The sequence below is a fragment of the Poeciliopsis prolifica genome, unplaced genomic scaffold (genome assembly GCF_027474105.1).
Source record: "Poeciliopsis prolifica strain line A6 unplaced genomic scaffold, Auburn_PproV2 SCAFFOLD057, whole genome shotgun sequence".
Classification (NCBI taxonomy): Eukaryota; Metazoa; Chordata; class Actinopteri; order Cyprinodontiformes; family Poeciliidae; genus Poeciliopsis; species Poeciliopsis prolifica.
In genome coordinates, this window is record NW_026562432.1 from 1,468,828 (window position 1) to 1,482,028 (window position 13,201).

Genomic DNA, 13,201 nt, shown 5'->3' on the forward strand with positions numbered 1-13,201 from the left:
ATGTGTTCCAAAGATCTGATCAAAATGTTTTTGTTAAGATGTGAAAACACTGTTGGTATCTCAAACATTTCACTCAGAATCTCAGATGTAACGTTTGTTTGAGAAAACGGTTGAAAAATGAGTTTGGGGTTGTTCTTGTCATTAGAAAAGTGAAAAAAGGGGCGTATTTGCCATCCAAAGGCCCTGATAAAATACTTAAAATTGGAGGAAATGTTTTAAAATGTTCATGTGTTAAATTTCATTCAGATAAAGTGTCATTTTAAAAGATGAGATGGTTATAAAATAAAAGCAATTAGAAGGTGTTTTGTAGTGGCATTTGTTTGTGTGTGTGTGTGGGGGGGGGGGGCGCAGCAGGCATTGTGCTCCTTGGAGGGGGGGCTCACCCTTTGAAAACCCTTGGTGTAGACAGTTCATAGCAAAACACTGCATCCCTTTTTATTTGAGTTTATATTTGAGTCTAGCAGGAAAAGAGGGGGGGAGAGAGGGCAACTTGCGTGGGTGACATTATGCTGCAAGGAGTCTAGCTTAAAATAACATTGGAGCTCATTTAAGAATATCGTGTATCGCGATGTACCAAAAAATATATCAAGATATTAGATTTTCCTCATATCCCCCAGCGCTATGTATATTAACATAATTTATGTAAATATCATCACGTGTCCTAAGATGTATTGTACAGACAGTACATGTTGTGTTACAGGATGCTTATGCCTCGTCACATGATGCTGCCCCTCACAGCAGCAGCAGCAGGCTGTTGTTTACTGGCTGCAGATGGATCAGCTGTGAGGGCCGCCGGTCATTAACACCAGCAGGAAATAATAATTAGAAGGGGAAAAAACAGCTGAGGTAAGACCGGACAGTTACATCCGGGGTTTATGCTTTATCTGGTTGATGTTTTCATTTTGGTAGCTTGAGAAACCGGACAATAGAGAGAGAGAGAGACAGAGAGAGAGAGAGAGAGGTCTGCGACAAGACAGCGAAACGAAGCCGAGACAGGAAGTCAGACAGGAAGTGAGTTCAGAAGAAAGGCGACGCGAATATCGTCAGACACTGACTCCAATTGTTAGCTTTTGGAGACGAGGTTTAAACTAAATATGAAAAACGTTTGAAAGAAAAGAACAAGCTCCGTTTGAATAGTTAAATAGAGAGGAGACAGAAAACTGAACAGAAAATTACGCGACATTTGGTTGTATTTTGAAAGTCATGAGCGGAAGGTGAACGTGACGCCTGCTAGCTTAACGCAGACAGAAAACACCGGGCTCGCGCTGCGGCTAGTTTCCTTTCATGTCTGCTTCAAATCTCTCGCGGCAGATGTTCGGCCAAATCTGAGGAGGAAAAACAGAAACTAACGATGCTGCGGTTACAATGACATGACTTCCGCTCTATCTTTGACTTATTGAAATAATAACCTAATAATAATAATAATAATAATAATAATAATAATAATAATACTAATAATAATAATAATAATAATAATAATAATAAGTTACCTTCAGTGTTAGCACTGTGTTATGTCCTAACTTTGTTTGGCAGGTTTTGGAGCTACTTCCTTATCCCGGACTGAATGTTAGTGACATGTAAACTACAGAAGTGGTTGAAAATGGTGTTTTCCTCAGACTGGGTTTGGTCATGTTTACCTGAGTCATGGCTCCTCAAACACTCAAACAAATGTCTCAGCCAAGAGCTCTCCACATCCTGAAAAGTGGAATATACCTTAGATTTGGTTTGATTGTTTTTCTAAGTCTAAATAAGTATGAAAAATAGTGAATTCGGGATGAAAAAGGTTGGATTTAAACTCTTTACCCGACATCATTATTTATACTTTAAGGAGAAAAAGTTGCTGTGTGAAAATAATTTGCTCTTTTATGCTGAGGTGGATGTAGTCCCAGCTATATCCATCCAGTCTGATTATATACATATAGATAAATATCTAACATTTATCACACTGTAAAAAGTTATGGAAAACACAGATTTTCAAATGATTATTTGAACAGGATGCAATACTGAAGCAAAACATTGGGTCATTAAAGTCTTTTCCCTTGAGGTGACTTTTTTTCCCTTAAGAATGAGCAATAAACAATGCATCAGCTTCCTGTTGGTATCCAGGAGTTATTTTTGTCCCTCTGTCCCTCCCTTCACCAGATTTATTTGGAAATCTTCTGAGAGGAGGGTGGAGACATGATTTCAGTTTAAAACTTAGAACATCAGGGTCTTGCCTTGCTAGCATCTACAAAGGTCAAGCCTTCATATGCCTGGTGCATTTGTCATGTCTATATGACACAGATTTGATGAATGACAGGTGAGCCTCATAAAATCATCTAAAACTACAGTGTCTTCTCATGTTTTAGCAAAAATGAAAATTGAAGTTCGACGGTACACACAGCACACCTTCAAGACCTCCATTTCTTTTTAAACACTGCTGCTCATTTGTGGAGTGTAGATTATACAGGAGGCCTTTTGTTGCTTTCTAAGCTGCTACTGAACATTTAAGCTTCGTTTTAATAACAAAGACTGCATTTTGGATCTGTTGGACAGGGCGTGCCCAAGGTTGTCAATTAGGAACTAAGGGGCAGAATCATTCCGGTGCAGGTCCCACTGGTTCAGCTCCACCATCATGGCCGGCGGTGAAGGACCCGACAAGTCGGATGGCACTGCCAGTCAGTCTTCCTCTTGTCAGGATCATTCCAAAGAACACATGAAGCTCAAGAAGGAGATCTCGCTTCTCAATGGGGTCAGTTTGATCGTGGGAAACATGATCGGCTCTGGCATCTTCGTCTCCCCCAAGGGGGTGCTCATCTACAGCACCTCCTACGGGTTGTCTCTAGTCATCTGGGCCATTGGGGGACTGTTCTCGGTTGTTGGCGCCCTCTGCTATGCTGAGCTGGGCACCACAATCACCAAATCAGGGGCTTCGTATGCATACATCCTGGAGTCATTTGGTGGCTTCATTGCATTCATTCGATTGTGGACGTCACTGTTGATCATTGAACCCACCAGCCAGGCCGTCATAGCCATTACGTTTGCAAACTACCTGGTGCAACCACTGTTCCCAACTTGTGAGCCCCCATACACAGCATCCCGCCTCGTCGCTGCTGCATGCATATGTAAGTACCTTTAAAATGTGCAATGTCCCTCTATTGTTTGCTCATGTCCTTGTTGGGTTATGTGTGAAGTTTTCCTCTCTCCTCAGGTTTACTGACATTCATAAACTCTGCTTATGTAAAGTGGGGTACCCGTGTACAGGACATCTTTACCTATGCAAAGGTGGCGGCGCTCATCGTCATTATCATTACTGGTATTGTCAGGCTGTGCCAGGGTGAGTAGAGTTATGGCTCTGACTGTCATAACATACTAACACCTCGATGTCCGGACCGAATACCTATCATGGATGACACCTTTGCTAATCAGTGCAATTTGCTTTTTCTTCTCGTTTCTCTGTAAGGGTTAGAAAGCTGGACAGAGAGACCAGGCAAAACTAAAGCAATGCTTCAACCCAAAAAATTATGAACAAAAGTCTAGAAAAACAGCAACATAACAGTGAGTCCAACATGCTGCCTCTCTAAGCAGGACAGTTCTGTTATATACTTATTTAGAAATTCTATTTTTTTGGTCAAGCTTTTGGCTAACTGAAGTGAAAAGGTATAAATTGAGACATTATTCCTGCGAACTAGCAAAATTATGCAATTTTGAGCATAACTCAAATCAAAGGGTTTTTGTTCAGAGTCACGTAAACAAATAGAGGAGATTTTGTTCTCTTTAGGAAAAAGGTTTTATCTTGGCAATCTTCCCAAATGAGCCAAGCCACTTTGCTTTCTTTTTGTCCTGCACGCTCACACTCCCCAACTATGACATTTAACAAACCTCACTCAAGTCTAAAATGCAATTTGCATGTGTTTTGTAAATTTACAGTCAGACCTAGTCTGCCAGCTTTTGCGAGACAATGACTTGGCATTCATTCATATTGCAAACCTTAATCAGGTCACCAACAGGAGTCCTGACCTGCCTTATGTCCACAGTGTGATGACAATTACTTCTTTGGATAGAGTTGAAAACAGCTTCCTTTGTTTTTCAGGCTACACAGACAACTTCAAGTCATCCTTCCAGGGCTCGTCCACAGACCCCGGTGATATTGCTTTGGCCTTGTACTCGGCACTCTTCTCATATTCTGGTTGGGACACGCTCAACTTTGTGACAGAAGAGATCAAAAACCCAGAGAGGTGATATATATGTATTTTTTTTTCAATTCTTTGTCATCCATTGAGAAAGAATTAAGTCTGAAGACTTCTAAATGATCAGATGTGCTGCTGTTATAGGAACCTACCGCTGTCCATTGCCATCTCTATGCCCATTGTCACCATCATCTACATTCTCACCAACGTGGCCTACTACGCTGTTCTGGATGTCAGTGCCATACTGGCCAGCGATGCTGTAGCAGTGGTGAGCTAACAGTCTGCGTCTGATCAGGATATATTGATATATTTCCATAATGGTACCTTTATGTGTTCTCTACAGACATTTGCAGATCACACACTGGGTGTCATGAACTGGATCATCCCCATTGCTGTAGCGCTGTCCTGTTATGGGGGCCTAAATGCTTCCATTATAGCTGCTTCAAGGTACTGCGCATTTATCCACTCATCAAGTAAGAACAAACACCCTTATAGATATGTTGACATTAAAACTATTCATGTTTGTTGCGTCCAGGTTGTTCTTTGTAGGGTCTCGGGAGGGTCACCTTCCAGATGCTCTGTCCATGATCCATATTCAGAGATTCACTCCAATCCCTGCGCTGATTTTCAATGTAAGAGAAGAAATCAACTTTAAATTAATCTGAATGGTCAAAGCAGGAGGAACTTAGACTTTGGTGACAACTAGTGTCAAAAATATATCACTGCACATGTTTGAACCATGTTGCTGAAGTCAAAAATGCCATCTGAGAGCACTTTCCAAATCAAATAAAACAAAAACATTCTCCACGTACTTTGGAAATGGATGAAAATACTTTTTTTTGTCGTAGAAAAAAACAACAAAACAAGCAAATTGTGAATGTTTCTTATGCTGTTATTGCTTCCAAATGGCATTTAGTGTGGCAGCACATGGACATTTTTGCATGTACTGATGAGGTATTTGGTATGAAACGCCTCACAGCCATCGTTGTACACTGTTGGAAATAAAGAAGGATTTTTAAGAACCATTTCTGACTGTAGATTGTGATGAAATATCTCCAACTGAAACATTTCCTGTTTCTTTCTCCCCCTGCCTGCCCAGTGTATCATGTCACTGATCTACCTCACAGTGGAAGATGTCTTCCAGCTCATCAACTACTACAGCTTCAGCTACTGGTTCTTCATGGGCCTGTCTGTCGCCGGGCAGATCTACCTTCGCTGGAAGCAGCCTGACAGACCCAGACCTCTCAAAGTAACATTATTGGGTCATTTATCTAAATCAATTGATTAGAAGAGATAATCTATAAAAAAAACTATAAAAAAGACAACATAAACAGAATTTTTCAGTCTAGTTTAAAAGCAGTTATGTGATTAACGCTGAGTGTTTTATGACATGTTTTTTTACATGTAGAACATTCGGACTCTGGCCCCTCTCTCTCCTGTTTTGCCCTTCTGTAGCTCTCACTGTTTTACCCCGTGGTGTTCTGCCTGTGTGCCGTCTTCCTGGTGGCAGTTCCTCTGTACAGTGACACCCTGAACTCCCTGATCGGGATCTCAATCGCCCTGTCTGGTGTTCCCGTCTACTTCCTGGGCGTCTATCTGCCGGAGTCCAAAAGACCTCCGGTTATCATCAAGCTGCTGCGTGAGTACGCCATCGTTTTCCAGTTCATTAATGAGCAACAATATTTGACTTTTTTGACAAAAAACATAAGCGTTTTTATTTTTACTAAATAAAATCAATTTCCGTATCAAAAAGAGTTTCATAGTAAAAGAGAGTAATGTAACATACATGATTATGTAGAAACTCTGAACCTAATTCAACAGAGGTCCAGCTGAATGGTGCTAATGTTCTCACCATGAGTGGAGTAGAGGTCACCTGAGTGAAGCGCCAGTGACAGGAGCTGCGTTTTCCATTGACCTTAAAATTGTGCAAATTGGAATTATGAATAAATGCACTAAATGGAAACATGCTAATTTTGGGGGGGAAATAAAAGCTGCCAGGACAAGATGGTTTTTCAGCTGTATCAAAATTAGTGTATTTGGTAAAACTGCAGTGGAAACACATTTTTTTCATCATGTGATCAAGAACCAGTCTCTGGTTGCCACCAGAGACAAAAATGACAGGAAATGATTGGCTCTGTATATTTTTTAATGACATGAACTAACTTATTCACTTGATTTTAAATGTGATTCTTATTTAACGAAAACTTTTTTTTGATTAAAAAAAAAAAATCTAATTTTGTTCATGACTGATTTGGAAAAGCAATAGAAGGATAAAACATGCAATTATAGGCTCTGCAAGATATGACAATGTATCAAGAATATCCCGTCTTTCTGCAGGTTTTCTGACTTTCTTCACCCAGTACTCCTGCTTCTGTGTACTGACAGAGACGGACAAAACCCAGTAGCCTGTTTCTCCACACAGGAAACTGCTGGGAAACAAGCAGCTTTCATCTTTTGTACTGTTCACCATGCTGCTGCCATGCACTGAAAATGCAGCCATATGTAATTTATGTAGGGGGGAAAATCCAGCATAATGACCCATCATGACTTACTAGTCACACCAGTAACATATATATTATGCATTTTCTTGGAACATGCCATTTTATAGCACACCAAAATCCATAAACCAGTATGGTTGTGTTTTTAATGAACTGACAAATAATGAAGAATTTTATTAAATGTAAAGATCTGCTGAAAACTGTTCCAGAGCCTTGCAAAGGTTTTCACCTTTCACACACTATTTGATTATTTCTCCCCAAATTGAAATTAAATGTTTGCAGTTGTAAAGTGATATGTGAAAAAAAATGTAAAGGCAATTTCTACAATAGAACATCAGTGGGAATGAAATTAGGGAAAATTGTCCAAAAGGCCAAATCATACAGGTACTTTACTACTGTTTAGCGTGTTGTTGCTTCACATTGACTGAAGCCTCTTCCTTTCATCTTGAATGGCTGGTTTCACTATTCCTGCCTTTAATTATGTAGTATTTGCACTTTATTCTGAAATAAACCTTTCAAAAATCTTCTACCAAAGCCGTTTGTTCTTCAGGCAGAGAAACTGAACAGACTCATGTTTATTTTCAAACCTTTCTTTGTTTACACATCTACATATTTACAGAAACTTTTCATTTCAACAAGCATTCCAGAAACGTTCCAAACTGGATTTTTTTCCCTCCAAACCACAAACTCAAACATTCACAACAGAAAGTTACACACCAGCCTTTCACATTATGCAGAAAACAAACAAAAGAAACTGGTTTATGTACGCGCTACCATGCACAGAATGCAAACACCTAAAAACTGCAACCACACACACACACACACACACGTCTGGAGACGACTCGCTAACAGAAGTATTGAACGGCACAAAGCGTACGAGGCATACCACACTAATGTGCAACAATTTACGTGGAACAAACACCCACATACAGATTCACTCTAGCACAGCTTCAAAGAAAGAGACGCTCTGGTTCATCTGGAAACGCCTTCCCTCCCTGAGCCTGTGTGTAGCAGAGAGACGACCGCCTGCAGGAAGCTTTCTGGACATGGGGCTGACGCTGCAGTACTTTGGCACACCACACCACCGTTGGGAGATCTGAACAGTTAGGATTTTTATTTTATTTTATTCTATAGTCTCTGCTACACAGAAGCTCGTAGAGTGAGGCATCTTGTGGAAAAGGAAGCTGGAAAGTTGCGGTGCAGCAGTCAGTCAGTCAGTCAGTCAGTCAGAATCATATTTGTCTTCGTCGTCGTCGTCTTCGCCGCTGCCGCCCAGCTCCTGCAACACGTCTTTCTGGTAGCTCTGCCAGTTCCTCCTGCAGTAGGAGTGCTCCTCCTCCCAGTAGTCTGGAGACAGAAAAACAAAATACAAGATGGATGAACACAATCAAAACTATTCCATATTGATCCAAAGACATTCATTGTTCCCTGAATTGCTCAGTTTTAAGTCAGTTATGAGATTCAAAGTTGCACTTTAGTCAGTTTTGAGGATAACCAATTTTTTTTCTTTTTTTGCTAATTTGAGATAAGCCCTTTATATATTATATTTAAATCTCTTATTGAGTTTTTTTTATTCTATAAGTAATCATCTCTGGATGTGACTGGTGAATGTGAGCTCAGGTGTTCAACAATGTGATCAATCAGAGGAAATTATTCATTTAGCAAATGTGCCAATTACTGTTCAGCTGTCAGCCAAGTCTGTTGGTCAGATATTTTTCCCTTAAACAGTTTTTAAGAATGTTTTATATTTACGTTAGCAGCAACATTTCTTCAATGATCTGAAGTATTTAAATGCAACACATCCTGGAGCAGCTGAGGGTTCAACTCCAGGATCCTGTCATCTCATTCTGCCTTGCTCCTTGGCAATTAAAGTTTGACATACTTGGCACCAAATATAAAAGTAATCTAAAGAACAGGGCAGTTCTTTCATACACAACTCCACATTATGACTTTATAGAAACTGTAATGTACAGAAGTAAAAGAGCAAATAACTGTTCGAAGTGCAATATCTACAAGCTGTAAAACCCATTACTGACTATGATTTTAATGTCTAAGAGTTGGAATGACAGATGAAAAACTTTGAATTACAAAAGAGTGGATATGTAAGATTATCACCTTTTTGGACAGCTACATTTACAGATCCTCCATCTCTGGTTCAATGTCACCATAAACACCATCAGGTTTATGTTCATGTAAACATTTTCATTAGAAACAAAAAGTGAAAGCCGTCGGCAAACAGCAGCAGAGCTGAGGTTCCCATCATCTCTGGACTCAGAGGCCTACCTCCATAGCGCTGCTCTCTGTCGCTGTCTGAACCACTGTCCTCATCGGGGTAGTCATTCCTCCAGTTACTTTCTTCATTCTCGTCATCTTCATCATCATAGACCTCCTCTTCATGGACCACCAGATCTGGAACCTGAGGAGGAGCAGCATGCTGAAGCTCAGAGCTGCACGCTCAAATCTGAAAGGTTCACATTTGGACTGAAGTTTGTGAATAAATAACTCTTTAAGGAGTTCTATTGTTAACATAAAAAATGTATATCCTACAAAGCTAAAGCAATACTGGGTAATGTAATACTAGTTACTCAGTAACAAAGGCAGCACAGGGTGAGCCCCTCTGCAGTAATTGAGCCCATTTCTTCAGTCACTCACTCAGATTTCAGCACTCATTCATCTGTCCGTCCATCCATCCACACACACCAGTTCTCCGTCGTCAGCATAGGCCCTGACAGACAGGATGTCCTGGATCCAGCCTGGTGTGACCGTTTCCTGGTAGTAAAGGTCGTAAACGTAGTCGTCGTCGAGCTCCCGGTGCTCCGCCCCTGGCTTCTCCCCGGAGACGGCCAGCCGCTCCCGCAGCAGCTTGGTGTTGTTGCACAGGATCACCTCCGGGTCTGAAGGCAGCGTCTGGACAGACAGACAGAGAGACAGACAGAGAGACAGACAGACAGACAGACGAACAGACGAAGAGTCAGCAGCAGCAGAGACGATGATGCAGTTCAAGACAAATGAATCCTTTGTGTTCACCTCTAAGCTTACTTACTTTAGTCCTGATCACATAAAGGATTCAATAAATCATTCTAATGCAGCAAGTTGATTACTGTTGTCATGGTTTTGTTTAATTGTTAAAACTTGATAAAATATCTTTAAAAAAAAAGTATTACTAGTGAAAGTGAATTGATAAACTGAAGCAGTAGTAATATGATAAATATATACCAGGAATCTGACTTAGATTTCTGGTATTTATCTTATTATTTGTGACAAATTTCTTACAATAACTTTTATTGTCATGATAAATTCCAATTTACATTGAAAAACAATCCATGTTAATTTGACTGTTTTTTCATAGTTTGTTTAACGAAAGTATCAATAAATAATAATCCATTTGAAAATATGATTAAATGTGTTTAGTGTGTTTAGTTTTGTGACTCCAGTCAAACTTCTTCATGTAGCTGGTGTTTTCTATTTCAAGTAGAAACTTTTCGTTTGTGGAGTCGACTGCTGGCATAAAGTTACATAAAAATGGAATAAATAGTTCTGATCACATCAATACCACAACATATTGTGATAAAACTTCATGTCCATGTTATCCACGCCTAGTATGAATGATACTTCTCTAATCATAAAATAGAGTACAAGATATATTCTACTGACAAGTAGAAATTAATTTAAAGCATTAAATATTAGCAAATACAAACATAACCATAAGCTGAGTAAGAAATGATACTCCAAAGCACAATACTCCAGAGCAGCAAATGTGACAATGTAGAAAAGTAAAAAACAAACAAAAAAAAAAACTATATGTCAGAGTGCACAGATGGACAAAACAAGGTTAATGAAGGTACATATATATATATATATATATATATAAATAAAAACAATGGGACAAAAAAATAATTTTAAGTGTGATGATTTTTGGTTTACTCATAAAATAATACTATTTGTCCCAGGAGGGCACAGAGTGATATCGGCAATACTCCAGATCACAATACACAATACCACAATACTCCAGATCCTCTGGAGTATTGTGGTTTAAGTCAACATAAGTCAACTTAAGTCAACATATCTTCATGATGTGTTGACTTAAACACATCATGAAGGAGCAATACTCCAGATCCTCTGGAGTATTGTGGTTTAATTCAACATATCTTCATGATGTCTGATCAGGCCTCATCTCTTGTTATGTAGTTTAAGCATTTAAACTCCTCACCTTCCTCAGTGGTTTGTCTGAATCCTCCTCGTCCTCCTGGACCAGATCCACCACCTGGATTTCTCCCAGACCACCACGTTTGTCCGTCCTGCTGTCCTCTGCGGCCTCTGAGGCTTCAACCTGGGGGGTCTCCTGCTCGGTGGGCCGCAGCAGCCCCGTGCGGTGGCTGGACAGGATTCTGTAGCGTTCCTCCCTGCGGGTGCTCCACTTGGTGCTGCGCAGGTCGCCCATTATCCGCTGGGAGCTGGAGGCGGACGGGCGCAGGGCGTGGGCCGCACGGGGCCGGGCCAGGGCCTGCCGGACCTGGGTCTGGACCGGAGCATCCTGACAAGAAGAGGATGTGTGATTGACTTCTTCAATAGATCAAAAGTAAAACATAAATAAGTACTTTTAGTGTTTTTGGGAGGAAACAATACTGACATGTGAACAGCTGCAATGACAGACTGATCAGTTCGCAAGATTAAAACTATTTCTGATACTGATATGATTCAAAAAAACAGCTGAACTCATTTAAAATGTTTCTTTCTTTGTACTTAATTACAAATTTATTTTATAATTGCAAATACACCAATAGCTTCACAAGCTTGGTCAAACATATAAAAAACTCTTTTCATTTAGCCAGTGGTATTTCCACAACACGGCTTTGGCGGCTTTTGGCTGAATTCAGGTTGGATGTTTCACCAAACCTCTGCTGAGTTTGCAGTATTTGTTTCAGTTGCTTGTTTTTTTTTTTTATTATAGTTGACACTATTTTTTAAAAAAAAAAACAAGTCGATGGTGAGGGCTCTGAGGAGAAAACTTAGCTGCACATTAATCAGCTGTATCCCCAACATAATCCATCTGGACGTGTGTTCGGGATAACTTTATTCATGTTTACAGCATCCTTACGATTATTCCTTTGTCATCTTTGAAGAATGCTGCAGTCCCACTGACAGTGAAACAACCCTACAGCATGATGCTGCCACCACCATGTCACAGCCATTAAATAACTCAGCCTTTGCCTTGTCTGAACAGAAAACATGTGGTTGTCATCCGGCTGTTTTGGAACAGGGTCTTCTTACAGTAAAATATTGTTGTTTGTAATTTAGATGCCTTTGGCTTATAGAGAACAAACAAAAAATATGTTTAGAAAACCAGATTACATGAAATTATTAAAATACTGAAATGTGAGGCTTCTGAAAAGTAGTAGGCTAATCACTGATGTGTATTGTAATGTATAAATACGTGTCATAATTCTATATTTCTCTATTATCCTCCGTGGATAGTTTTAACATTCTATCATTATATATATAAAAAAGAAAAACTCGTGCACGCGCTCATTTTTCTTTTTAATTAGTAGAATACATAAAGACAAAACATCATGTGATATTTATAAACAGTGAGTGGAAGCAAACTTATGTTGCCCAAAAATGTGTTGTCAAAAAGTTTTAATTAAAAAAATCTTTGATAATATATTTAGCATTCATAAGGTTGTAGATACAAGTTAGCTTCCCGCAGCATTAAATATTCAACGTCAACAGAACGAGCACTTCACTGGGTTAGCATAGCACATAGGCTAGCGACTGAGCTATGCTAACAGCAGCAGAGCGGGCTTTGTCTCCAAACACCTTACCTCTTGTCCGCTATAATGGCACCCCTACTAATGGCCACTCAGCTATGACATCAGCTATGTGTTTGTACTGTTGACTTTCGGCGACTCCATATTCACGGAGCGGCCCGTGTCATGCCCACCACCAGATGCGTGTCTAGCCTGGGCTAACTGTCTGGTCACCGCGGCGGGCCTCTCACCTGGGTCGCTACAGTCGCCACGAGTTTGAACACAGAGTTCTCCACCTCAGCTTCATCTGGCTCCGGTACCGCCTCCCCCGAGCTCTGGGACGACTCGGGTCGGATACGCTTACACGCCAGCAACAAAGCATCTGCGGGGTCTGTCCCCCTTTTTCTTTTCACTCGCAGAATTGTCGTATTCGGGTCCATGATAGCCTTCCGTCCTCTGGCGTCTGTTTGTCTGTTCTCGTTTGTGTCTGGCACTCAAAGGATCAGAAGAATCGCGAGACCTGTCACGCCGGTTCTTCTTCTCCGTTGTGTTCTTCTTCTTCTTCTTTAGGTTTTAACGGCAGCTTGCATCCATTTTTGTTGCACTACTGCCATCTATTGGATCCTAATCATCTCTCAAATTCTCAAAATAATCCCACTGTTTTTTTAAAAAACGAAAAATGTTCTTCCTCCCCTCATTACTATTTAACTGATCAACCACTTTTTCAAACTTCAATTCCCCGGTACAGCCTAATTCCAATATTAATAATTTTCTTTCATTTTCATAT

The 13,201-nt window shown here is 40.3% G+C and overlaps 2 protein-coding genes across 2 annotated transcripts; one reads left to right on the plus strand and one right to left on the minus strand.

Annotated features, from left to right (window-relative positions):
• The first annotated feature begins 742 nt into the window (after positions 1 to 742).
• Positions 743 to 6,660, plus strand: slc7a6 (solute carrier family 7 member 6). The gene is made up of 10 exons (XM_055060077.1): positions 743 to 846; positions 2,536 to 3,104; positions 3,191 to 3,316; positions 4,073 to 4,217; positions 4,314 to 4,437; positions 4,513 to 4,616; positions 4,705 to 4,801; positions 5,269 to 5,418; positions 5,625 to 5,808; positions 6,507 to 6,660. Exons 2-10 carry the CDS (start codon positions 2,615 to 2,617, stop codon positions 6,572 to 6,574), a joined length of 1,488 nt encoding a protein of 495 aa, XP_054916052.1. The 5' UTR covers positions 743 to 846; positions 2,536 to 2,614; the 3' UTR covers positions 6,575 to 6,660.
• A 541-nt stretch (positions 6,661 to 7,201) lies between these two features.
• slc7a6os (solute carrier family 7 member 6 opposite strand) lies at positions 7,202 to 12,943 on the minus strand. Its single transcript, XM_055060078.1, has 5 exons — positions 12,666 to 12,943; positions 10,878 to 11,201; positions 9,368 to 9,574; positions 8,951 to 9,083; positions 7,202 to 8,014 (listed from the first exon to the last, which is right to left on the minus strand). The coding sequence occupies exons 1-5, from the start codon at positions 12,852 to 12,854 to the stop codon at positions 7,890 to 7,892; spliced, it is 978 nt and encodes a 325-aa protein (XP_054916053.1). The 5' UTR covers positions 12,855 to 12,943; the 3' UTR covers positions 7,202 to 7,889.
• Positions 12,944 to 13,201: the final 258 nt, after the last annotated feature.

What these genes read in the sequence shown, in the direction of transcription:
- slc7a6 (XM_055060077.1), top strand. Translation starts at nt 2,615, where the DNA reads ATGGCCGGCGGTGAAGGACCCGACAAGTCGGATGGCACTGCCAGTCAG. An exon ending in CCAGCGATGCTGTAGCAGTG is followed by an intron (nt 4,438 to 4,512) that starts GTGAGCTAACAG and finishes TGTTCTCTACAG; the next exon opens with ACATTTGCAGATCACACACT. An exon ending in ACAGACCCAGACCTCTCAAA is followed by an intron (nt 5,419 to 5,624) that starts GTAACATTATTG and finishes GCCCTTCTGTAG; the next exon opens with CTCTCACTGTTTTACCCCGT.
- slc7a6os (XM_055060078.1), bottom strand. Translation starts at nt 12,854, where the DNA reads ATGGACCCGAATACGACAATTCTGCGAGTGAAAAGAAAAAGGGGGACA. An exon ending in CAGACAAACCACTGAGGAAG is followed by an intron (nt 9,575 to 10,877) that starts GTGAGGAGTTTA and finishes CTGTCTGTCCAG; the next exon opens with ACGCTGCCTTCAGACCCGGA. An exon ending in CAGAGAGCAGCGCTATGGAG is followed by an intron (nt 8,015 to 8,950) that starts GTAGGCCTCTGA and finishes TTCTGTCTCCAG; the next exon opens with ACTACTGGGAGGAGGAGCAC.